General features: G+C 39.7%; 1 protein-coding gene across 4 annotated transcripts in view; it reads left to right on the top strand.

Moving 5' to 3' along the window:
* The window catches only part of Adamtsl1 (ADAMTS like 1), a 383172-nt gene that overhangs the window by 199313 nt on the left and 156277 nt on the right, over nucleotides 1-27582 (top strand). For all 4 annotated transcript variants that reach the window (XM_052176711.1, XM_052176713.1, XM_052176712.1 and 1 more), the window contains 2 exons: nucleotides 2189-2273; nucleotides 20410-20714. In XM_052176711.1, the coding sequence (XP_052032671.1) occupies nucleotides 2189-2273; nucleotides 20410-20714 (390 nt within the window). The remainder of the gene's footprint in view (nucleotides 1-2188; nucleotides 2274-20409; nucleotides 20715-27582) is intronic.

The raw sequence follows: 27582 nt of genomic DNA on the forward strand, positions 1-27582 counted from the left end.
TGGTGTTAGTCTTTCTGAGTCTGGTTTATTTCACTTAACGTGATGATTGCTAGTTCAAATGATCATGATTACATCCTTTATGAAGTGGCATATGTAGGAAACTGTATGTATACACTCATCTTCCAAGTCATTAAACTGTCAGAAAAATCGTCACTAAAAACATTGAATTCATCTTCATAAAGAAAAACTATATTGCATATGTATATTTGTATATGTACATATGTGTGTGTATATTTGCTATCCACACTTCTTGCTTTTAAAAACAAGGGATCCAAATATTTCTATTTTACAAGCTTGACACATACTGGGCAGTTATAGACCACAGACAGAGGAGGCTAAGCCCGTTACTTTCTGTATTGAAAATGAAATGAGAATGAATTGCAGAAGTGTAATCAGAAATAGAACTGTGACATTTATCTGAATTAAATAGATGTCAGAAATTATTCCATTTTTAAAAAGAATTTATAGAAATCTACTTAAGCAAGAGGCATAATTATACTGGGTCTTTTAGATCAGTGTGGATATTGATCTGATCTGATTCCTGTGTTAGTATTGATGGTGTGCCAATGAAACAGGAAAACTCAGAATCACAAACCATTTGGATGTTCAGGATTCTCTGTGATATGTTCTTATAGCTTTGAATGTCAAACACAGTTGCTATTTCTTTCTTTGCATCACTTCTTTGAGACATTACATTTCTAAGAAAATCAGCCATGAAGTAGCTCTACACTTTATTTATCATTGAAATCAGTAGCATTATGCGCTCTTAATAATCTAAAAGGAAAACAAAAAGACATATCAGAAATCCTGACTATTCTTAATAATCTCTAAGTTTACTCTTCTGTAAGATGGGGAAAATACTAGAATGTACATGAAGATCATGAGAGGATTACAAGAGCTATTGTGTAACATGTTCTTAACCTGCTCCCTGACACGTTAGGCTCTCTCCAGATATCACCTTTAAGTAGATTATTACTAATGTTTTCAAATATCAAATAAGATGGCCACAGGCACTCATGGGTACAAGATGATAGATAATACAGTATTACAAGCCTGCTGTTGGAGTAAGCTGGATACTGGCTGTCCTTTAGGGTGAATGGTGGACTTATTCAATGATACATGTACAGCTGTCCCACACCCATATCGTGCATGCATTACTTACTATACTTCTAGCTACAAGTGATGGCTGCAAATAGAAGACAAGTAGTGAAAACCCAACTAAAAATAGCCAATGACTCATTAGATCTATCTTTACCAAGCAGCTTTAGAGGGAAGAAAATTCAGTCTACAGTTAACAATCAAGAATGAAGTCTGGATTTTTCACAGCTAAGTAGTGATCTTTACTCTGTAAGCATTGTCAAAATACCACATTACTCCATGGTGCATGCATATGTAGACATATTTCTTTCATCTTTGCAATTATATGGTATAAAATGGTGACAGAGCTTCACTGGCTCATACTATAAAGGCAAACATGCCCATAAATGACCTTAATAAATATGTCAGAGATGAGAATCTTGGCAGTTAGTTCTATAGAAGTGGTTAGAAACTCCCTAGTTCTTTTGCTCCTCCACATTTTCCCCAGGAAGCACTTAAAAAGCTTGTTTGAGTTGTTTGCCCAAAGCTAAATGAATAGGTAAAACATCAAATCATGGTTTATGGACCTTCGGTTGTACAAACTTTCATTGCTACTGAACCTTGGAAGTAATATTAAATAAGTCAGAACTTTAAAATGATGTTTTCCAAATTTCATCATGGTCATTTGTTTGATTTGGATATAATGCATCATAAGGTCACATTTAGCCAAAAGGCAAACAATTATAAAATACCACAATATCATCTATTGTATTTTGAGTTTAAAAGATGTCAAAGGAGCTTTGCTGAATTTCTGTATAGTTGTCAATGCTTCGAACAGGGATATTCATAAAAAAGGACTTTGCAGTTCAGCATAGAGGAGAGAAGTGTGTGTGTAGACACTAGTGTTAGGAAATCCTTAAACCCACTGGCAAGTCTTCCTGATACAACCATCCTCAGAAGCAGCTACTTGCTCCAACAAACAGTAATTATTTGCGATTATTAGCATGACTTCTACATATGCTGCAAAACTAGAAAGTACTGAGAATGAAGAACCTCCCTGAACACTTGGATAGTTTCTAATCTCTTCCTTTCCTACTATACTTATTCTCAGAGAAACTTCCAATAGAGGCCAAGCTTCCATGGTTCAAGCAAGCCCAGGAGCTAGAGGAAGGAGCAGCTGTGTCTGAAGAGCCTTCGTAAGTTCAGCATGGGGAATTCCCTAGATGGAATTAGTGGGGTCTCACTGTTGTGGCTTTTTGGGATTCTAATCTATGTCCCAAAGGGACATGAGCCCTCTGGGATCCTGATTAAAGATAGATTTGTTGCCAAATGTTGGTCAAAATGTTGATTGTATCCAAATGAGATTTACAAGTTTCTCACAGTCTTCTTATATGAATCTAAGTATGTTTCAGTTTTGCCTAATAGGGAAATACAAATGAGGTGCTTGCTCTCTTCTCTAAATTCTTTACCTTTGGCAAGGAGCTAAAGATGAGAAATTCCAGGCTGAAAATGCGATTAGACAGACTGGGGATGTAGCTCGGTCATAGAGCACTTGTTTGCCTGGCATATGCAAGGCTCTGGGTTTAATCCCCTGTATGATGATGGATGGATGGGAGGATGGATGGATGGATGGATGGATGGATGGATGGATGGAAGGATGGAAGGATCCCTGAGCTATGTAGCATGGCTCTTCATAAAATGTTAGGAGTAAACATGTGTGTGTGTGTGTGTGTGTGTGTGTGTGTGTGTGTGTGTAAAAGGCATAAAATAGTTTTGCCTCGTCTTTGGAAAGATTGTGGTTCTTACCCAGTTACTTAGGGTCCTATGTGGGTTCTGTTTGTAAACCATGAAATCTTGCCCAATAGGCACAGATTTACTAGACTTCAGAAAAGTAACACAGAAGAGGAAGAGAAAACAAATGGAGTGGTTGATCCATATACGTTGATTCCACTAGAGAACACTGGCCGTTGTATCTGCTACACTGTTATTGCACAAGGGAATATACTTTACTGATCCATTCCATAGATGGCAAAGCCGTTTCACAGCCATTTCACAGCCGTTCTACTTTAGTGTGTAGATATTAGGACACATATGGATGTATAAGATGTGACCCAATCTTCAGAATTCACAGTAGAGCACAGAGCATATCATAGAATTTTCAAATTCAAGTCAAAGTGTAAATTTTACTAGAGATATAAATGAAGAAATTTGAACACAATTTTCTCCAACTTATCCTGCCTGAATCTAAAGCTGATAAGATTTTCTAGGATGAGAAATTGTGTTTCTGAGTTTCAAGAGATCTCAATAACCAATGGTCATTTGTAAATCAATTATACCAAAGTATCTGATTTCCCAGAAGTAAAAAATAAAAATAAATAAAAATTAAAAAATGGTACATAATTAAATACCATGATTTTTACTTAAGAGAACAATTAAGTTAAACATAAAGTACTCATTTACCTTAAAGTTACTACAGCAAAAAATAAATAAATAAATAAAATAAAATAAAATAAAATAAAATAAAATAAAATAAAAGTAACCAAAGGTGGGAGAGATAGTGGCTGAAGATCACAACGCTAACCAAATAGATGAAGACATTCCTCTCCTTCTCCTGCCAGGATGTAATTCCCCAGCCAGGACTTAGTTTGGCAGATCTAATTGCTGTGGAGCATGCCAGGGCCATTAACTCTGCATCTACTAAGGCTCTACCTGAGACACATCACCAGCCCTAGTTAATCCTTATGAGTACTCTATGGTTAAATGTGTTTCCAGCCAACTGTGTATTTTTTATGTAAATAATCTGCTCTCCTTATATGTTAGATTCTGCCATCTGGTATAAGGCATATCTGTCTGGAATATTGCATTGTGACTAATGTTAAATAATAGAACAAAGTTGAAACTAAATAAAAGCATATTGCATCTGATTAGTCGATACTGCTCCAATGAAACCTGAAAGTGGAATTAAATGCTTATGCAGAAGCATTTCATAGACCATGATCATGCATATTTTGTGATATGTATTTTCCATGAATGTTCCAATTAAGGTGCATTATGCTTAATTTTCATAAAAACCCCTAAACCAGTGAAACACACTTTCAGTCATTGAAATTATAGCACATAAAATTAAGCCATTAAATTTCATTCTTCATGTAATGGAATTGCCATCTTGGTGTGATTAATCTGAGTTGAAGTAGATTATAATTGGAGTGCCAATTTAACGTAAAGGAAATGTATACAGTTATGTTCAGGACAACAATTACATTAATACCAAAGTGAAATAAATGACAGCTGTAGAATTAGGTAATGAAAGCTGTATGTTTTCCATATTTTAATACATTTTACATGTTTAATGTGCTGAGCCCTCAGAAAGGTCTTAAGTGTCACATATTTTAATTGATTTTGAATTTTAAAAACATAATTTTGCATGGTCTTAATTCCTTCTTTAAAAAAAAAAAAACACATAGACAAGCTTCCAAATGTGTGTAACAACCATAATTACTCTCCAAAGCACAATGAAAAAAAAATGATATACTGTTAGCAAACCATTCTTCCCCCCACCAAAGAGACTCACATTGGTTAAATTAAACCGTAATGTGTAGAAGCTGTGGCTGTCAGTTTTGAGCTGCTGCTCTGGGGCTGGAGGGAACAGAGATCCAGAGCTGTTATCTTCTGCACCAGCTCCTGCAGGCTTGGGAGTATAAAAGAAAGCAGCAAATGTCACCAACTTTCCTATATGGAAAGTGAAAATATTATCAACAGCCTGCCTCATTAAATAAATACAGGAAAATCTCTGTATTTAATCCTTTAGCACATGAGATGTCCTTAGCGTTAGATACTCTTAATAACCCCAAAATGTAAGGAAACGTTGCTTAGCACTAGCCAAAAGTATGTTGGAAGTCAATATCTCTAAGATATGTTTAAAGAAAAACTATGATAAAAGACCAATAACTGAACTGCCAAGAAATAAGTAAAATATTGAGGAACTCAAGAATGTTCTCACATTGTGGGTCTTCTAACCTAAATATTTTATGGACTATGTGAACACAAATATATCTCCCAGAAGCACTAAAATAAGTATATAGATTGGATCATTTCACATGATATCATTAATATCATCATAGTAAGTTTCACCTGAGGGCTAGAATTTGCAGCTCAGTGATAGAGACTCTGCCTAACATGTACCATCACCGCCTTCAGAAACAAAGGATAAACATTTTTGAGATATTGTTTTTTTCCCTCAAAAACAGAAGATGTATCTTAGGTAGAGGTACTGTGGCAAATACATCATCTTTGTATACGGCAATGGAATTGTGAACCCACTTAGGGGGATCCTTGCCTCTGTGATAGGTTTTATCCCTCCAGACATATTTTTAACCAATTGTTCCAGCTACAAAGAGCAAAATCTTGTTTTATGTCTATGAATATTTTATCTATATGTATTATGTGCCCATTGTTCTTAGAGGTAAGAAAGGGAGCTGGACTCCCTGGACCTGGCCTTAACTACAGTTATGAACCTCCATGTGGGTGGTGTGAACCAAATCAGCATCTTCTGGTAGAGCAGAAAATGATCTTGCCTGTTATGCCTTCTCCCTAGTTCATTCTTTTAAATTACTTCAAGTGTGCAAGGTGGTACAAGAGCAGGTATCCTCAGAGGCCATCAGATGGAAGCCAAGCTATGTAAGGCCCCTGATGAAAGTCTTCTGATATGGATTCAAGGAGCTAAGCCTGGATCCTCTAGAAGGGCAGAAAGTCCTCTTAACCAATGTGCATATGCCCCGTCCTAGTAAGAATCTTTAAGCAAGTTATTTTTCTCTATCCCATTGAGTAATACAGTGCAAATACAACCCAAGCATCAAACTGAAATGTAAACCTGGTGGGAGCTTTTATGAATGAAACCCATCATAGATAGTCACAGAAATAACTACAGTAAAATAAACTTGTCTCAGAGGTTGTGAGATGAAGAATGAGAAGAAATATTTGTTCTAAATAATGCAGCTGGATTACCCCCTCCAAAACCCAGAGAACACAGAGGAAGAGAGGGCAGAAAGATTATAGGAGCCAGAGGATGTTGAGATATGTAGACAGGACACAGCCATGGCGATCATGAACTCACTGTAGCTGTGATGAACTGCAGGAGACTGAAACATGACTGGGCCAATCAACATTCTATCATGATGGGTGAGGGACCTATGCAATCCCACTACTCCTTGAAGGACTAGTGGCTATTCATAGTTGTTGAAGAGGAGATACCGTTGTCCTCAGTGATGTAACCATTGACCAGTGGCTTTTGCTTGGGTAAATAACCTCCCATCCACACTCTATTAAAAAATAAAACAAACCTCAAATAACCTCCCTCCCCTCTCTCTCTGTCTCTCTCTCTTTCTCTCTCTCTCTCACACACACATGCATGCATGCATGCACGCACGCATGCACACACATATGCCAATGCACATGCACATGATATGATGGTAGGAGGAGGCTATGCCGTGAAGACAGTTTCTTTCAGAAAGGAAAGGGAGCATGAATGAGATAAGAGAATGGCAGCTGAAATGATGGAAGTCCATTAGATAAATCTATAAAACTGTTAAAAATATTTAATGGAAATCATTGTGCCACACATGGCAAGTACACCTCGTTGACAGCTTAATTTCTTAAAGGAAAAAACTATCATACAAATCTCTAAGACTTTTAAAGAAATGTTGTTGAAGTGGATATTCATTCTGGTGTTCTTTAAAATCTGAACAAACATGGGATATGAAGGAAAATGCTTGTCTCCTTACCTCCTTCAAGCAGTAAGACACTGCCTAATGTCCTCGAGGGTAACTTTGGAAGGAGATATATTCACAACAAACAAAAGTATGACCATGGTGCAGCAGGCACTCTAACTTTGTCTTTCTAGAGTTTGAAGTGTCTAAAGGCAGACATCCCACATAGAGAAATCAAGGACTAATAGCTTAGTTCTTGCCATGTATATTTTGGTTGCGGATAGTTTTTCCTTGGTAGTTCAGAGTAAGCAATGATGAGCAATGTCCTTTCAGGTTCAATGTGGCCAACATATTAATGTTAATGTTAATGTTAATGTTAATGTTAATGTTAATGTTAATCAAGCATCCCCTCATCAAATAGCTGGCACTCACCAGGGGGAAAGCCAGATACAGTAAGATAAGGTAGCGTTTCTGCCTCAGTCCTCCACTTTAAATGTCTTGAGTTATCTTATTAGATTTTTCAGTCAACACTTTTGGTTAGTAAGCCATTTGGAAGCTTCATTGTAATAACCAGGCCTTAAATGTATTATCACAAATAACCTTGACATGAGCCAGGGGAAAAGAAAAAGAAAGTCAAGCAGTCAGAAAGCAGCAGTGATATCTGGATGCCAGATGGCATCGGGTTAGCCATGGGACCGATTCTGTAAGAAACAAAAGGAAATTCTTGTCACGCATCTGTGTGAATAGAACCCACAGGACTTAGGTATAAACAGAAGGACCAATGAGAATCCCCATGATGATTCTACAGTCCTTATGTGTCTTGTTTATCTTGTGAGAAACAGCATTTCAATACATGTAGAACTATATTTAATATGGTTAATATTTATATCCTATGAAGTTGTTTGATAATGAAAATTTCTTAGTGCTTAAGGAGGTATACTTTAAAAAAAGATTAGAAATTTCAGCTATGTGGCACGAATTCTTGTAATTCACCAAAGTATATATAGTGAATCAAAGATCAGTGAAGGGTTTAGACAGCAATATTATTTATATTCTCAACACAAAGTATTTGAGTTATGTTCTCTTTGTGAGGCTCAAGCCATGGAAAGTAATGAAAAAGTTTTTATCTTGTCTTTTTGATTGTGAGCCTTAATCTTTAATGACTAAGCTATCTCCTATATCAAGTAATGTTTTCTCTATGCATAGAACTAGACATAATTTAAAAAGCAAAACTCGTCAGGCAGTGGTGGTGCACACCTTTAATCCCAGCACTTGGGGGGCAGAGGCAGGAGAATAGAAGTCAACAAAAAGAATGCTGGAGCAACAGCAGGTTGGGCATCAGAAGCATGGGGTGAGAAAGCATGAAAGCATTCAGTTTCAGAAACTGCTGTGTGGGGAGCAGACATCATTATGCTCAACCTCTCTCATCAGCTCCTTCCTTTTTGGCCTCATCCTCATCTCTCAAAATTATCCTTACCCTGCATACTTCCTGGAGTAGCAGACCTTTGACGCACTTCTCTGTCTAATAATATGTTTTGTGATAGATAACTTTGGAAGAGCACACAGCGCCTGCTCACTATTCATGCCTCCAATAGTAGGAGCTAAACTGACCCATGGACCACCTGCTCAGTGCAGTGACTTTCTGGGAGATGCAGATATTACCTGAAAAACTTACCTAATAGTGTTTTACAACAAGCCTTGGGGTTGGAACTGGAGAGATGGCTCAGTGGTTAAGAGCCCTGGCTGTTCTTCCCGAGGACCTGAGTTTAATTCCAAGCTCCCACATGTTAGCTCACAACAGTCTGTAACTCCAGTTCCAGGGAACTAGATGCCCTCTTTTGACTTCAACAGGCACCAGGCACACATGTAGTGCACAGATGTACATGCAGACAAAACACCATATTTGTAAGAAATAACAATAAATGTTTTAAAAGAAAGAAGCCTCTGACTGTTGCCATCACAGAAGCAATAGAATTATGACTCAAATTTGAATATTGGCTGAATATCCACAGATTAAATAAATGAGTTCTACATGATTTAAGAAATTCCATTGGGGGCTCAGCAATTAAGAGCACTTGTTCCTCTTCCAGAGGACTTAGATTTGAGTCCCAGAACCCACATGGGAGCTTACAGCTGTCTAACTCCAGTCCCAGAGGATCCAATCCTCTTTTCTGACCTTTGTGGCCACCAGGCACACATGTGATACACATACATACATGCAAACAAAGCTCTCATACATAAAAAATAAAAAAATTATAAAGAAATTAAAAAGAAATGTTATTTGATGCTTTGGTACGTGCAGTATGATTGATATTAGAACCCAGTTCTGTACTATGTTCAAATTGTATCTACCTTTGATCTAAAATATCAGATTAAGCCCATTATGTCTTAGTATACAAATAATAAGAAATGAATAAATTAATATATACACTGTGAGGGTTGAAGGCACATGTTCATATGGACCAATGTTTGGAAGCTTATGATAGATTTTATTTGAGTCTGTCATTAATGTTGAAATTATCGCTTTGGAAAAGGAGACTGATATGATCATGCATTTCTGTCACCCTTTGTTGCTCAGTGAGGCAAACCTGTGTGTTGAAATCAGACTGAAAAACTCGTGGTTTCTTAAACTCGCTCTTCTTTCTCAAATATATCCAGCTGCCATGCAGGAGTGGCTGAGGAGTGAGGCTGTGGATTCATATGCCCTAACATGAATGTAGACCTGTTAGGAGCAACGATTAAAAGCCATCTAACCATCTCTCCATACAGAGCAACAGGTCACAGTAGTTATGTGTGGGATACAACTGGGGTCTCAGGAACAATGGGCCTGAGCAAATCATTGAACCCTACAAACCTCCATTTTCTCATTCGTAAGCTAAACCCTGTGGTCTCTAAGCATAGTGATTCTGAGGGCTGCCCTATTACCTGTTGCCATAACTAAACCTTTCCTCAAGCCATTGGTCTTCCTAGAGAATCTTTGAGAGAGTTAAGATCTATTATAATCACCCATTGTAAATACAACCTGTTCTAAAGCCATTTAAGAACCATAAGATTTGACCTGAAATTTGGCTTATGGTTCCCATGTTACACCATCTTCCTGCCTCTCTCTCCTCCTCTGTATTTCAAAAGTTTTTTGAAGACTCATGGGCACCATACTTCTATCTCAGTCCAGAGTCTGTTCTAACATACCAAGGATAGTTACTTTTGTTTTAATTGAAGAAATGTATGGAAAATTGCAAAACCAAGTAAAGAGCATCTGGAAGCCGCTCCTGTGGAGAAGTTTCCTCCTACCCTGAGTTAACACACACACTCCCCACAGATTGCTCCCAGCATGCACAGAGACAGCAAAATCAATAATAAAGCCAAAAGCACAGACAGTGCCATTTTATGTGGTCAGCAAAGGCCTTCAATGCAATCCAAGAAGTCCTGGATTCATCAGCCGCCCCACCGCCACCACTGTTGCTCATACCGTAGCTGCCTTCAGAAAGCTAACTCTGAGCTCTTGCTCAGCTGAGCCCTAGAGAGTGACAAAGACAAATTAATAGGGTCTTTGTGTGCCAAAATAAAGTATGGACCCTGTCACCACCAATATATGTTAAGTCCATTAAGGTCATTTTTTAATGAACTGAACTTTTCATTGGAAGACTCTGCCAAACTTGTTGAATTAAAGGAAAGAAAGCTTACAGAAACACAAGATAAACTCATTTCACTCCACTGGAAGAAGAAATGGTTCACTCAAAGTATTCTAAGTTTACAGTGCTTTAGATTTTTATCAAGGATTGGTGTGGATTTAAATTTTCATTGTGGTGTTAAGCTGAGAACCACAGATGCACTGATAGCTGTCAGCCACATGGCGTCTTTAGTCCCTTTGGGATATGGTCTTTTAAATAGGTAGATGATCCTACATAGAAAGCAAGCCTGCAGATCATGCTCCATCCATGCACACCAGAAGAGAACAGTGTCATGTCTTCCCGTCAGTGAGGAGAGTAACCTGGCCTTGTTCCTATCTGCTACATGCAGCTAATGGCATATCACTTTCCCTCACAAAAGCTTTGTATGTGCTGAGGTTTTCAAAGTAAATTTTAACTAATGACAAAGGCGCTCCATGAGTCCCTGTAACCTCAGACGAGTTCCAGAATGCTCTAAGGCATTCTCTCTTGAGTACATAGATGGCAGTAAGGCGATGTTTAACCAAAAGTCATGTATATATTATGAAGTCAGCATTTGTCTCAAAACCTTTTCTTCTATAAAGCAGCTTTTGCAAGAAGGTTTTAGAGAAAGGTAGTTGGCAGAGAGTTTAACCTTGCCTCAAATTCCTTGGCTACCCAAAACTCCATCAATAGACACCAAACCCTGTAGTTATGAAAGATAGGTAATGACCATCAGAAAATGAATCACTGGGATGTGCATGCCCACAGCACTTGGGAGGTTGAGACAGGAAGGTTGTCACAAGTTTGAAGCCAGTCTTGACTTTGACTACAGAGTATATTCTAAGTCACCCTGTCTCAAGTAAAGAAAAGGAAGGGAGGGAGGAAAAGAAGAAAGGAAAGGAGAAAAAAGGGGGAGGGTAATAGCTCAGTCAATAAAGTGGTTGTCATAAAAGCATCATTCCATCTCCTGAACCTGCACTAAAAAGCTCAGCATTGTAGCACACATTTATAATCCACACTTTAGAGAGGCAGAGACAGGATACCTGGGCCTCACTGGTCAAACAATCCAGCCTCATCAGTAAGTCCAACATGTGATCTCTGTGGCTCAATCTAGACATTAGGATGAAGATAAACACTGTGAAAATATAATTTTTAAGAATATCATGAAACACATGTGAACACAATGTGAATATGTCAGACAAAATTTTTAATTCAAATTATTCAGTGAGCTCATTAATCCAAGTAGAGAATCGGACCTAACCATTTACTCTGACAGGAAAAATTTGCATAATTATGGACAGGAAACCTCTGTGTTATCAACAACCCTTTACAAGGAAATTTCTATCTCTATGGAGTTACAAAATAACTATCCAAAGCTTAATCACTCAGAGTCAGCCCACCCCTAGACAAGGTGCTGGATGATGCTAGTGCTTCATTGAAAAGATAGTGCTCATCTCTTTACCCACTTCACAACATATCCAGCAGTCCCCATTTCTCACTGTTTAGGTGAATTATGTACATGTAATACACGTGGCAATAAGTGTGATTGTTGGCTAATCTTATTTAATGCTTGGTGCTGACAGGAAAAATGAGGGGAAAGTTAAGGAAGGTAAACTAGTTTCTCAAGGCACAATGGATAGGACTGGCCTGTCAGTTGGAATTAAGGACTGAAGAAAATTGAGGAGTCAGGATTAACTCATGAATATTTTTTAACAAGTGGTTCATAGAAATATATGTTGCAATAAAGAGGATTAGAAGTTGAATATAATGCTGAGGGGAGAAATCAAGAATTCCACTCGGGGGAAACTGAGAAGATGGCTGGTTGGATAAGAGCAGTTGCTCTTCAAGCATGAGGACTTGAGTTCAAATCCCCAGCCCCGCCCCAAGTGAGAAGGTGGGTATGGCTGTTAAAGCCTATGATCCCATCAGAGAGGACAGAGACAGGTGGAACTTAAGAGCTCATTGGTCAGCCAAGCCAAAATGACAAGCGGTCGGGTCGTAAGCCTTAGCAGCAAGCACCTTTACTTGCTGAGCCACCTCACCAGCCCTGTGTTTGTTTGTTATTTAAAAATAACATTAATATTAATTATTTATTTAATTTAACTATTTATTCTATTATTAGTGTATTATATAATATATTAATTTATAAATTAATTATTTAATTAAAATAAATTAGTATTTGTTCTTTTAAAAGAAAAAGTTATTAGAATAAATACTTAGAAATTTCCTGTCAATGCTAATTGAAATTAGGAGTCATTACTGAATACACTGGGGCTACCAACCTGAGATCTGAGACAGAGCAGTCCTTAGGGGATAGAAGAACCTAGGAAAGATGACTGAGAAGATGGTCCCCGGGGAAACAATCCAAGCTTGGTGTTATTAGCTCAAGGAAGTTCTTTAAGAATGAAGCTGTCTTGGTTTCTTACCTGTCTCTGACAAATGCCCTGACCAAAGTGGGCTGGGCAGGGAGGGCTATCTCAGCTCCCAATCCAGTGGCTCCTCCTGGCTCCTTAACTCACTCAAATTCTCTTTCACTTCAAGCACTAAGTGTTTTCTACAAGAAAGTCACTGAAAGATTCTTACAGAAATCAGCTCTCTCTCAAAGATCCCCAAATGAATTCCATCACTAGCCTCTAAAGGAAAACCCTCCCATGTTGCCTGTGTGTTTGGGAACAGGTCCCATTAGTACAGGTTAACAGCATTTGACACAGGTAGCAACGGATTTTCTTCCCTTGTCTTTTCAAATCCTTGTATTGATGGCTCTACCAAATTTTCATTTGTTTGGATTCTAAGATCCATTGTTTTGTTCTGGGTTTTGCTACTGAGATGCACAGTAGTGTTCACAAGGCTCACTCACCAGGAGGTGTAATGCTTAAGGATATAGAGAAGCTGCCAGAGGCTCTGCAGGGGAAGGCCCTGGAGGCCGCAATGTGAGCTGCATCACTGAAGCGCATCAGTTTCATACAAACATATAATGAATTGTAATCCTTCTCACCTTGTCTCACCTGGCCTCACCCCCAACCCTCCCACTGTCTCCCCTGGCCCCTCCCCTGCTTCTCCCACTGAATCTCACCTTGTCTCCCCCCTGGCCCCCCCTGCCCCCCCCCACTGTCTCCCCTGGCCCCACCCCCCCACCCCCACTGAAACTTCTCAGCAAGCATGTACTTTCTGCTGCCCTAATTTCGACAAAGATGTCAAAATATAGACCTTGGTGATCATTTTTAAAGTTCCTGTAAACTGAAAATCATACAACTAATTTGAAAATCTCTGAGATGATTCCATTGAAGAGTTGCCTTTGCTTTGTAGTTTTCTGTGTCTGTCTTTTTTTGTAAAGCTTTTAACCACCACCTTCCCCCCTTCAATTTCATTTAGAGACATTAAGGAGTTTTATGTCATCTTCCTGATGTCATGTAGAGGTGGAATTGGAGAAGACATGGAACAGAGAGGAGGCTGCTCCCCCTCATCTCCTTTTTCTAATGCATAGATCGACATTTTTCTTCAGATGCACAAATACCCAGCTTACATTTAAGCAACTGTTCTGGCCCAAAAGCTTTTACTCTGTTACTTTTTTAATGATTATCCAGAATCAAAAGAACCAACTTTTCAAACATAAATAGAATAAGAAGAAAGCGAGCTTGGACTAAGCATCAGATGAAGCTGGGCACGTCGCTAGCAATCAAGCCGGTGGGTGACCTTTGCCCCAGTGATACACGTCCCGAGAGGCCTCCCTGGTTAATTCATGGCATATTTTCCTATATTTTATTTTTCTGACATAATGTTTTCTAGGTACATCTATCATTACTATTGGAGTTAATAGTGGTTTTGGACTGGAGAGGTTGCTCAGAAGGTGGAAAATACTCACTGATCTTGAAAAGGAGCCTGATCTGCTTACTACTAACTAAGCACCTAGGTGGACGCTTACAACCACCTGTAATTCCAATTCCATGGAATCTGACACCCTCTTCTGTCCTCCACAGACACTAGAATACACACAGTGTGCACACATACATTGACACAAACATGCTTATTCACATTAAATAAACAAACAAATAATTGGAATATATTGATGTCCTTTTTTATTAAGTTTTTTTTTTAATCTCCTGGTTTGGGTGCAAATATAAAGTGGACGTTTGTCAAAATTTGCATTTACAGTATTTCCCCTATTCATAAATATACCTCAAAACTCCTGAACATAACTACAAATAGTATTGAATTCTATAGATACTGTATTTTGCTATTTGTGTATACCTATGATAAAGTTTACTTTGTAAATTATGCACAGTGAGATTAATAACAACAAAAGAGTAAAGTAACTATAGTAGCATACATTTTTTAAAAGTAGTTAAAACTGTGAATTATTTCTCTAGCTTTTTACCTAATATTTTTGGACCATGGTTGATCATGGCTAATTGAAGCCATGGAAAATGAGCTCCTGACTGAGACTACTGTAGCTCATTAATAAGAGAACTGAGTGGTTGTACCAATTTGCAACCCCACCAGCAGTGGAGGAGTGTTCCTCTTTCTCCGCACCCTCTCCAACACCTGCTGTCTCCTGAATTTTTAATCTTAGCCATTCTGACTGGTGTAAGATGAAATCTTAGGGTTGTTTTGATTTGCATTTCCCTAATGACTAATGAAGTTGAGCATTTTTTAAGATGCTTCTCCGCCATCCGAAGTTCTTCAGGTGAGAATTCTTTGTTTAACTCTGTACCCCATTTTTTAATAGGGTTGTTCGGTTTTCTGGAGTCTAACTTCTTGAGTTCTTTATATATATTGGATATTAGCCCTCTATCTGATGTAGGATTGGTGAAGATCTTTTCCCAATTTGTTGGTTGCCGATCTGTCCTCTTGATGGTGTCCTGACGGACCCAGTTACATGCTGTAACCATTTCAAAGGAACTTAGAAGAGTCATACATATTTAAGTAAATATGAATAAAAGGGATTGCAAATAGATGCAAAATTAGCAAATACATAAGACAGTGAAGCACTGCCGTCCACAAGATAATTGTTCTGCCCTTTTTCTTTATGGAAAATCATTTGCGTTATCAGTTTTCTGCACCTGGTAGAATGGTACAATAACTGAGTCAGTGAGAGGCTAACCGGTCAGGAAAGACGCATTTGGCAGGTGTTCCTTTTCCTCTGTGGTCCATTTTCAAGCATTTTTTTAATCCCCTACCCGCTCTCTGCCTCTCTTCTCACTCACTGTACTGCCATGCCACGAATTTCATACATAAATGCATACCAAAAAAAAAGAAAGAAAGAAAGAAAGAAAGAAAGAAAGAAAGAAAGAAAGAAAGAAAAGAAAAGAAAGGAAAGGAAAGGAAAGGAAAGGAAAGGAAAGGAAAGGAAAGGAAAGGAAAAGAAAAGAAAAGAAAAGAAAAGAAAAGAAAAGAAAAGAAAAGAAAAGAAAAGAAAAGAAAAGAAAAGAAAAGAAAAGAAAAGAGAAAAGAAGCCACAGCTCCTATAGTCTCATAGCTGGAAAATGAACTAAACTGAAAACTACCAAAATTAGATGCTTGTAATGTGATTCCCTAAAACTTCCAAATATGAATTTTGAACCAGAGTTTGAGACTAACAACAGCATGAAAGTTGCTTCCTGCAGGCTGGAGAGGTTCTCTTTCAGAGGATCCCGATTCAGTTTACAAAAACCTGTAACTCAAGCCGGGCAGTGGTGGCGCATGCCTTTAATCCCAGCACTTGGGAGGCAGAGGCAGGTGGATTTCTGAGTTTGAGGCCAGCCTGGTCTACAGAGTGAGTTCCAGGATAGCTAGAGCTATACAGAGAAACCCTGTCTCAAGAAAAACCCTGTAACTCCAGTTCCAGGAATCTAATGCCTTTGCAAGTACCAGGCATAAACATATTTATAAGCAAACATTCATACATAAAAATACATCTTTTTTTTAAATGGCACACCTATAAAGTTATTCTGACATTGACTAATCCTGATGATTTTTTTATTTTTATTACTATGTCTATGTATGCATGCATGTGTGCACATGTGCATGTGTCTGATTGTCTGTGTATGTGTGCATGCACATGTGTAAGAGGACAGTTTTGAGAGTTGGTTCCCTCCTCACACCATGAATTCTGGGAATCAAATTCACATCCTCAGACTGGACCGGACTTGCTCAGCAAGGCTTTTACCTCTAAGCCTCTTGCTGGCCATAATAACAAAGAATTTTGAAATAGGCTTGTGTATAGGAGACTGGTGGGGAGAGAAAGGGAGAGGTGGGGAGGACTGGGACAGGAAAGGGGAGGGGAAGAAAGGGGAAACTTGAAAGAGAGAGAAGAGAGCAAGAGTGAGAGAGTGAGCAAGAGAGAGAAAGAGACAGGGAGAGAGGGAGAGAGAGAGAGAGAGAGAGAGAGAGAGAGAGAGAGAGAGAGAGAGAGGAGGAGGAGTAGGGAAAATTAAATAGGTGAGTTACAGAGCATGTCCATAACACCTCAGCCTCGCTTTGACTGGAGATAGATAGATAGATATGGCTAATCAACCAAGAGCATATTATTTTTGTTTAGCAGTTTATTAATAAAGTGGTTGTTTATTACTACTTTAGGGCTTGCTCCTAACTTCATAATAGTTGGTAATAAACTAAACCACTTAGGGATCTTATAAGTGACTGTGATTGTCACTGCTTTCTGTGTCATAAAAAGGACTCTGGAAATAAGCCTAAATCAGAAGCTCTTTGTTAGTTAGAACAGTTAAGCTTGCAATAAAAGACCAGACCAAAGCCTACTTCATTTATTTACCAAGTGGTGGGTGTGTGTGTGGAGGGGGTTATGTGTTTGTGCGTGTTCATGTGTGTGTGTGTACATGCACACGCCTGTATGTGTGTATGTGTGTGTGTGTGTGTGTGTTTGTGTGCGTGTGTACTATCTTAAAAATGAAAAATCTAAATGTACAGATCATATCACCACTTCTGAAGTTCACACCTGTCTTCTGAAGCCTTTGTTGGAAGAGCCACTCTCCTCCTTCACCCAGCCGTGCTACAATAGCACAAGCAACTCTTGAAACACCCAAATCCAAGCCCAGGAAGAACAGGGAACTATTAATACAGCAATGCATTGAAAGATTCTAGCTCCACAAGGCATACTCAGGATGAGACTTTAAAACGTTACATTTAAACCTCCTCCTCACTTGCTGCCCTCTCTGTGACCTTGCTTCCTCCTACTAGTGGCCACAAAACTCAAGACAGTAAATGCAGCATTAGAAGACAGAGGGAGGGCTGTGGAGAAACGCTTCAGAAGATCTGTCCTTCATGTAGCCATTTGTACGATCAGATAGTTTTCTTTGAAATATAATCTCTGGCCTTCAACAAGAGAAGAATGTGTTGTATCATACAGTGTGTGCAGTAGAGAAATTAAAATGACTGCCAAGAGACAGCACCATTTCAAAATCAAATTGTTTTGAATTGGTCTGAACCTGATGATGTTCCAAAGATAGCAGGTTGGGAGCTGAGCCAGCGAAGCTGTTTTGCACTTAATAAAACTCTCATTTAGGGTAAAGCAGATGTCTATTTGCCTTTTTTTATGAGGCAGGGGATATTTTATTGCTATTAACTCTACCATCCATATAGTCAAAAGTTCTCTCACATATATATGTGTGCATATTTACATATTCTTTATCATTTAGAAACCCTACTTAAAAACAAAAATCAATTCCTGCTACTGTAGGTTCCCTGGGCTTTTGTACCTTTGGAGATAATATTAGTCAGATTCTGCAAGGAGACTAAATGCAAAGTCATTCGCCTTTAAGGCAAAGAAAACTGAGGACACTGTGTGTGTGTGTGTGTGTGTATAGTTTATTTGCATAATATATAGACATACAGAGAGAGAGCGAGAGAAAGAGCTGGAGTGTTTGGAAACTGTCTACGAATCTCAGAGTGTTTGGCCTTTCTAGCAAATATTCTGTTCTTATAACAGGGACTGAAAAGAGCCCACAGGGCAGATTCCAGATGCTTTTATAAGCATCCCGCCTCCACTCTACCCTTACCCAGTTTCTGCAACTAAAGTTTTTGGAGTGTAGCCCCACGCATCCACTTACTCATTTCTTCCAATGATGGCAGACTTGAGTGGCTGCAGCAGAGCCTGCACAGCATGCAAAATCTAAATGATTTTCTAACTTAGCTCTTTACAGAAAAAGCTTGCTGGTTCTGTTCCTCGGAATAGTCACAGAGGACGTCTATTATCAGTAGCACAAGAATAATGCTTACGGTATAGTCCACAGGGCACAGTCTGAGTTCTTTCTTACTCTAGATCAAAATGAGATACTGTGTTTTATTTAAAGGACGCATTACTTATTATTCTGTTGTTAGGTCATCAATTGCTTTCTTATATGCAAAATTACTTAATATGCATTTCCCATGGTTGTAAAATGCGGGACTGTGTCTTTATCATGATATTCCAGGAGCCAGGTGTATGCAAATAGGCAATAAAAGATTTAAAGTGATTTTAATACTAGATTTCAGTTTTATATTTCAAAAGAGTTCATGCAGGGGAGGAAGACGTTGAAATCATTTAGGAATACTGTTTGCCCCTGTGTCTCTAGATCAGATGAGAAAGAAGGAACAAACAAGAGGGTATGATATTGGGGTGAAATTTTCTTGGAGGTCATCCTGAGTGGCCATTCCTCCATGTTTACCCTTCTGATGGGCTTTCTGGTGACCTTTGCACTCTCCAAGTAGATGGATCTCCCAAGATAACTGGAGTGAGTTTCTTTTTACCATGGAAGGGTCTTTTTTACCATGCGTCCAAATAGTGTGTGTGCTCTGGGCAGGACTGTCCTCTAGGGCAGAATGAACATGTCTGTCCCCTAAGAGGCCAACCTCAGACTCAGGGAGCATCTTTGTCGTGTCATTGATGGATTGGTTTGCTGCTAGAGTGTCAGTTTCCCTGAACTAACCATGAACCATCTGTGCTTGCGGAAATGTAATGCCATGAGTTTTTACCAAGTCCTTCATTTTCTGCCAAAGTGATTAAGAAGCCAGATTCCTCTGCCTCTTCAGCATGCCTCCCTATGAGAAAGCAGGAGAATCACGGGGGCGGCAGTGGTGGTAATTATCCTAAAGTTCTTCCCCCAAATTATTCTACTAACTTTTAAGAAAATGCTAAGACCTCTCAAGGCCACTGAAGTTGTGGTCATGGTTGATTAATGAGGAGCAAAAGCTTTTGGGGAATTTGTATACTTTCTTTCATCCATTCTAGAGAAAGTCAAGAAGAAGAAGAAAGAAACCCAAGTTCTTACTAGCGCAGATCCTTTCCAGGGGTGGGGGTGGGGCCGTGGGACAAACGTGCACGGCTGCAGAACCTCTTGTTTACTGTAACATGCCTGTGGCTTTCAATTTGAGTGTGGCTTTCTATGTGATATAAAAAGACATGGAGGTCAGACTGATTCAAAGAATGTGTGAGGGAAAAGACAGCGCCATTCTTGGAAACTTAAAAAAAAAAAAAAAAAAAAAAAACGCTCTTTATGCATAAAAATAAATCCTGGGAAGCATACTGAACACAAGCAGGGAAAAAAAAGTTACAGATATGAGCTCCAAACTAAAAGAAAACTCTTCCCAAATATCTCCAATGGCTTATTTTTGTTATCGTTCTTTAGTATCCGTGCTAGTCTGGTGTAAGAAGAGCCAGCATCCTGTAAAAGGCATAAGGGCTGGGATTTAGAGCCAGGAGGCGACCCACCAGTGTCCTGCTGCCTCGAGGGGTGCAGGGCACTGAGCAAGCAGGTGGTCTGTGGCTGGAATGTCTGCAGCTGGGAGTTCACATGACACTCTTGAAACACGCACTCCAGAATCAGTGGCCAATGAGCTCATGAACTAAAGTGAAGCTGCCAGCCCAGGACTGGGTGGAGGATCCCCTAGCACACCCTGGTACAGCTCTGGGCCCCAGAGTCAGGTGCGATGCTGTCCCTCACAGCACTCATGGCTTCCCGCCTGGGGCTTCTCATCCTGTCCTCATGTTTGCTTACCAACTGCAGGTTCATCCCAGAAGCTTGGTCTGCCTGCACTGTCACCTGTGGAGTGGGAACCCAGGTGCGAATAATAAGATGCCAGGTGCTCCTGCCTTTCTCTCAGTCGGTGGCTGACCTACCTGCGGATGAATGCGAAGGGCCCAAGCCAGCAGCACAACGCGCCTGCTATGCGGGACCGTGCAATGGGGAAACTCCTGAATTTAACCCAGATAACGGAGACGGACTCTTGGGTGGCCTGCAGGACCTGGACGACGAGCTGTATGACTGGGAATATGAGGGCTTCACCAAGTGCTCTGAGTCATGTGGAGGAGGTAAGGAGGGGAGCCTAGGTCGGAGCCTGCATCTTCCCCAGCTTCTTCTGTCCCTGCATGCATCTCTATCAGGCAACTGTGAAGAAAGGAGAGGCAGCCATTCCAAATGTTAAACATCCAGAATGAAACCCTGATGAATTTCTTTCGCCCCCAGAGGCTCTGACAGTCAGCCCTGAGCGCCCAGCACAACTGCCTTGGCTTGCAGCTGTCATTCCAATGTCTTGTTCTCAACGTTCAGTTTTATTTGATTGCCCCCTTTCCGCAGGGCTTTTGGGGTGAAGGGAAACCCCACTGCAGCACATTCTACTGTTCTCAAGAACATAATGGAGTCCCTAAGATGTATTCAGCTCATTTTCCAACTAAAGGAGGGAAAATCAGGATGCAGAGAAGCAGGGGGACTTTTTCCATCTCTCACAGCTAGTAACGATAGCACTGGGCCCCAGCCAAGGCTTCTGTTTTCTGTCTTCATTCCGTCTTTCTATCACACTAGACCTTGTCTAGGTTCATACAGAATCCCTGAAGCTTTCTCATTGTGAACATTATTTAGTGTCAAATGTTTACATATATTTTCACCTCATTCTCTTGGGTGTATTCCATGATGCTCTAGAAATAACTCAGAAATGTTGACATTAATGTATTAATGCTGACCAATAACTGCATATATTCATGGAGTAGTGAATGATTTTGATGTATATGTTGAAGGAAGATTATAACCAAGCTAATTAATCCCTTCAGTGATTCTTGAGGGAAGCCTCGGAAGTGTGTGTGGTTGCATTAATCTGCATGGGCATGTATAGAGAAACCAGGAGGTGATGTCAGGAGTCTTTCACCTTGTGTTTGAGACAGTCTGTCCTAGAACCAGGAGCAGGCTGTTCCTGCTAGACTGTCTGGCCAGCAGGGCCCTGGGACCCACTGCCTCTGTGCCCCGTGTTGTAATCGCAGGCACATGGTGCCAAGCTCAGCCTTTTAGTGCGTGCTATCGATCTGAACTTGGATTCAGATGCTTATTCTGAGTCATCTGCCCAACCCCTTCAGTGATTCTTTATTTAGAGTGTTATGAAAAGGAATGTGCTAGGAAAATCAATTAATTCTGTGCCTCCCCATTGTGAACAAATACATTATCAGATTGATATCGCAACTATTGAACACATCAGTCCCAAAAGAGGTTTTGACAGGTGACAGAGTGCAGATTGATTCTCCACTAAAATATTAGTGAGTGTTGAGGTTCCAGTAAAGACTTTACTTAGCCAGTATGTTGGGGTGGGGGGCAGTGAGGTGGGGGATGGTCAAATAGTTTCCCCAAACTGTTTTCAAAAGCATGACATTTGGGAAACTCTTTTAAAAGCATCTTTTGTTCTGGTTGAGAATGTAAGACTAAATGTGCTCACACTGTCCATTCACATGGGGTTGGAAGGCAATGACTGTTACTATGAAAGAATGTCCTTTTCTCTCGCTGCTCTTTTTAAACATTTAATAGTTCTGACCTCAGGGTTCTTGTTTGTTTGCACATCTTCCAATTTCAATCCCTGGAATTGTTAGAGTGTTTTAATGGAGAGCCCTGGTATTTTAAAAATCAAAATGCTTCCAAATGACTCTAGGAGAGAGCTTCCTGGAACTCAGCTAATGTGCTGTATTTACTTGGAGTGGTTCTTTCTCTTTGAGGGTGTCCTCTCTTTCATGCCTAATGAGGGAAATAAACTTTGCAGATTTCTGAACTCCTATAGGAGCCAAGAGGTCAGGGGAAAGTCTGGATGTAGTTGGTGGCCTCCATTGCTTCTTTTATTTTGTGCTTTGTTTTTAAGATGGGGCGTCACTATCTAACCCAGGCTGTCCTTGAACATGTGGAACCTCAGCCCTTGCCTCCTGAGTGCTAGTTTCACAAGCATGCACCATGATACCCAATTTCTTTGTCAAATATAAGGAATCATGCTTTTATCTCCATAGTTACCTGAATTGCATGTTTCATATATATGATAAACCATGATGTGTTTCAAGGGACATTTGTTTTTTAATATATATATTTGTATTTGAATATATATATGTATACACACACACATATACTGTGGTTTCTCAGTAATAGTTCTGTTATAAATCAAGCCTGGAATTTTTGAGAAGATGGAAAATTAGATGCAGTAATAGGATCTATAAACAGCCAGATAACTTTATCTATAAGACTAACTCTTCTACTGACCAATCAGGAGTTTAAAATTGAATTTTGAAGGTATATGTGGCAAATATTAATTTTGAAAATATTCAGTAGAAACTGATTGAGAAATAAGTATGATATGATATACAATTGATCTCTCCCTATAGGAACTGAAAGATTTTGGATCATATAAATTGTTCTTCATTTATACCCAAGAGAGAACAAAGTTCCTAAAATGTCTTAGGGTTTTTAACTGTCGACAACTGAGCACAATGTGCCAAGGTAATATATTTACACCTAAAATGTTAGAGTTGAAAATTCCAAAGTGGTGAAAATATGCTTGGGTTATGTGTTCCATATGATGCCCATATGCACTAACAAATCACTTCACTATATGGGACATGTATATTTTCAAATCGCCATTTGTCAGTAACATTTTATTGTATTATCAACCTTGATCTTCCACCAAAATATAACTTGCAAGATTACATATATTTTTAATCACTCTTGCTGAAATCAACTTAAAATGTGCAGTATTAACAAAGATATTTTAAATCAGTTGGAGTTCTAGAGCCAGCCAGGCTAATTTTATTGTTTCTACAATCTGAAGAGATGAAATTGGATAGAACAAAGGTAATCTTTTACCTAGCAGAAGTAGTAACCAGAAGAACTAGTTAAGTGCTTTCAGTCTGTAGCTGGTGGTGGAGGCTCAGAGAGCTGTCATCAAATATCACACAACAATCATACAATTCTGGGAGATAGATACACAGAGAAGTTCACCTGCTTGAAGATGAAAGTCCTCAGACCTGTGAATGGTGTCCTGACATCCCCTACTCACTGCGCTGTGAATTCATATGAGTAGATTGATGGATGTGGTCCAGAAAGGCCATTCTGAATCTAAGCAGCACTGGGGTATTTATTAGCTTCCTAGATGTCAGAGCTACTTGAAAGTCTAGCTTAGGAAAAATGGGGAACCGGCATCAGCAGACTTTAGGGTAGCATCGTGCACTGGCTACTTTTCCTTCTCACTCCTTTCTTCTCCTTTGGACAGAAGGGAAGAGCCTTTCTGTTGGATATACTGTGCTTGAACACAGATTCTCTTTTTTTGTTGTTTTGTTTTTGTTTGTTTGGTTTGGTTTGGTTTTTGAGACAGAGTTTCTCTGTGTGGTCCTGGCTGTCCTAGAACTCACTCTGTAGACCAGGCTGGCCTCAAACTCAGAAATCTGCCTGCCTCTGCCTCCCAAGTGCTGGTATTACAGGCATGCACCACAACGCCCAGCTTGAACACAGGTTCTCTATTACTCTTGCAAGATTGGTTTCAGGGGACCCTTGAGTCTGCTCAGTGGCTAAGAGTATTTGCTATGCAAACATGAGGACCTCAGTTCGGAACCCACTAGCACATAGAAGCTCAGTGTAACTAGGTAGCTGCATGCCTGTAATCTCAGAACTGTGGGGTAAGGGGTTGCTGAGGCTTGCTGACTGACAGCCCAGCTACAGGCTCAGTGAGAGACCCTGTCTCAGAGAAATGGGGCAGGGAGTAATGGAGCAAAACATCCAACATCCTCATCTGCCATCTGCATATGCACTAGCAAACCCAAGTGTGCATATCACACACACACTACACTCTCACACATACACAAACATATATAATAACTATGGGTTCAGGATTCTGTTAGTCCTTCTCCAAGGAGCAGGAACTTAAAGCTACAGTACTACATTTTTGCCTTTCTCCCAGTGCCAGGAGTACTGGGAGCATGGAGCCCTTTCCCATTCTTTCCACACTACCCATATCAGGGCAGCACCTCCCTCCATGATCCTTTCCTCCAGGCATCCCATCACTCCCCTTTCAGTCTGTTTCTCTTTGTGTTTAGACTGCCCTGCCCATTAGTTAGTCATTGATGTGTTCATCCTAGAAAAATGAACTATGTTGATCACAGGGTTGGCCCCATGTGCTTCTGTCTTGGGTTCCCCCACCTAAGTATGTCCAGGCAACTGTCCCCATGGCAAACAAGACTTAATACACAGTGTTGCAGAGCCTAGCACATTGTTTTATAATTCCTTAGATTAAAATTTAGTAACTCTGGAGTGCTTCTTGATCTCAGCCTGGGGCTACCCCATAGGTGCTTTTGATCTGCTGTGATTAATGCTCTGAGGAAGTAATAGTTGGGCTTTTGAAATCCAAGGGAGATTACTGATGTCCTGCAGAAACCTTGCCTTTTGTACCACACTCTTTGCCATCTTGGAAGTTCTTATGTTCTATAAACAAAGAGGGCTGGAACAAATGAGTTCCAGCCCTCACAAGCCTAAGGCAGGTACTTTCATACAAAGTACATGACAAGCTCTCTAGCCACTGACTGCCCCAGAGTTCTTGGAGATCACCCCAGTTTCATAAGGCTTTCCATAGCCAGAATAAAGCCCAAATATGTTTTCTAGAATCTCTAAAATGCTCTCAAGTAGACAAGTTAGTAGAAACTGTCTTATTTAATATCAAGGTAGCATAGAAGTGTTGGCTTTAATCATGGCGTCCTTACACTTGCCATGCCCTTCCACTCTCTCGTTTATATATATATATATATATATATATATATATATATATATATCAATTATTAAATATTATTTATTATATATAAATATCAAAAAATATTATTTGATATATTTTTTATTTACATTTCAAATGATTTCCCCTTTTCTAGCCCCCCCCCCCCGCCCGAAAGTCCCGTAAACCCCTTCTCTCCCCCTGTCCTCCCACCCACCCCTTCCCACTTCCCCATTCTGGTTGTGCCGAATACTGCTTCACTGAGTCTTTCCAGAACAAGGGGCCACTCCTCCTTTCTTCTTGTACCTCATTTGATGTGAGGATTATGTTTTGGATATTCCAGTTTTCTAGGTTAATATCCACTTTTTAGTAAGTGCATACCATGATTCACCTTTTGAGTCTGGGTTATCTCACTTAGTATGATGTTCTCTAGCTCCATCCATTTGCCTAAGAATTTCATGAATTCATTGTTTCTAATGGCTGAATAGTAATCTATTGTGTAGATATACCACATTTTTTGCATCCACTCTTCTGTTGAGGGATACCTGGGTTCTTTCCAGCATCTGGCAATTATAAATAGGGCTGCTATGAACATAGTAGAGCATGTATCCTTATTACATGGTGGAGAATCCTCTGGGTATATGCCCAGGAGTGGTATAGCAGGATCTTCTGGAAGTGAGGTGCCCAGTTTTCTGAGGAACTGCCAGACTGATTTCCAGAGTGGTTGTACCAATTTGCAACCCCACCAGCAGTGAAGGAGTGTTCCTCTTTCTCCACATCCTCTCCAACACCTGCTGTCTCCTGAATTTTTAATCTTAGCCATTCTGACTGGTGTAAGGTGAAATTTCAGGGTTGTTTTGATTTGCATTTCCCTAATGACTAATGAAGTTGAGCATTTTTTAAGATGCTTCTCCACCATCCGAAGTTCTTCAGGTGAGAATTCTTTAACTCTGTACCCCATTTTTTAATAAAGTTGTTTGGTTTTCTGGAGTCTAACTTCTTGAGTTCTTTATATATATTGGATATTAGCCCTCTATCTGATGTAGGATTGGTGAAGATCTTTTCCCAATTTGTTGGTTGCCGATTTGTCCTTTTGATGGTGTCCTTTGCCTTACAGAAACTTTGTAATTTTATGAGGTCCCATTTGTCAATTCTTGATCTTAGAGCATACGCTATTGGTGTTCTGTTCAGAAATTTTCTCCCTGTACTGATGTCCTCAAGGGTCTTCCCCAGTTTCTTTTCTGTTAGCTTCAGAGTGTCTGGCTTTATGTGGAGGTCCTTGATCCATTTGGAGTTGAGCTTAGTACAAGGAGACAAGGATGGATCAATTCGCATTCTTCTGCATGCTGACCTCCAGTTGAACCAGCACCATTTGTTGAAAAGGCTATCTTTTTTCCATTGGATGTTTTCAGCCACTTTGTCGAGGATCAAGTGGCCATAGGTGTGTGGGTTCATTTCTGGATCTTCAATCCTGTTCCATTGATCCTCCTGCCTGTCACTGTACCAATACCATGCAGTTTTTAACACTATTGCTCTGTAGTATTGCTTGAGGTCAGGGATACTGATTCCCCCAGAATTTCTTTTGTTGCTGAGAATAGTTTTAGCTATCCTGGGTTTTTTGTTATTCCAGATGAATTTGTTAATTGCTCTTTCTAACTCTGTGAAGAATTGAGTTGGGATTTTGATGGGTATTGCATTGAATCTGTATATTGCTTTTGGCAAAATGGCCATTTTAACTATATTGATCCTGCTGATCCATGAGCATGGGAGGTTTTCCCATTTTTTGAGGTCTTCTTCCATTTCCTTCTTCAGAGTCTTGAAGTTCTTGTCATACAGATCTTTCACATGTTTGGTAAGAGTCACCCCAAGATACTTTATACTGTTTGTGGCTATTATGAAGGGGGTCATTTCCCTAATTTCTTTCTCAGCCTGTTTATCCTTTGAGTATAGGAAGGCCACTGATTTGCTTGTGTTGATTTTATAACCTGCCACTTTGCTGAAGTTGTTTATCAGCTGTAGGAGTTCTCTAGTGGAGTTTTTTGGGTCACTTAGGTAGACTATCATGTCATCTGCAAATAGTGATAGTTTGACTTCTTCCTTTCCAATTTGTATCCTTTTGACCTCCTTATGTTGTCGAATTGCCCGAGCTAGTACCTCAAGTACAATATTGAAAAGATAAGGAGAAA

Source organism: Apodemus sylvaticus, chromosome 3 (genome assembly GCF_947179515.1).
Source record: "Apodemus sylvaticus chromosome 3, mApoSyl1.1, whole genome shotgun sequence".
NCBI lineage: Eukaryota > Metazoa > Chordata > Mammalia > Rodentia > Muridae > Apodemus > Apodemus sylvaticus.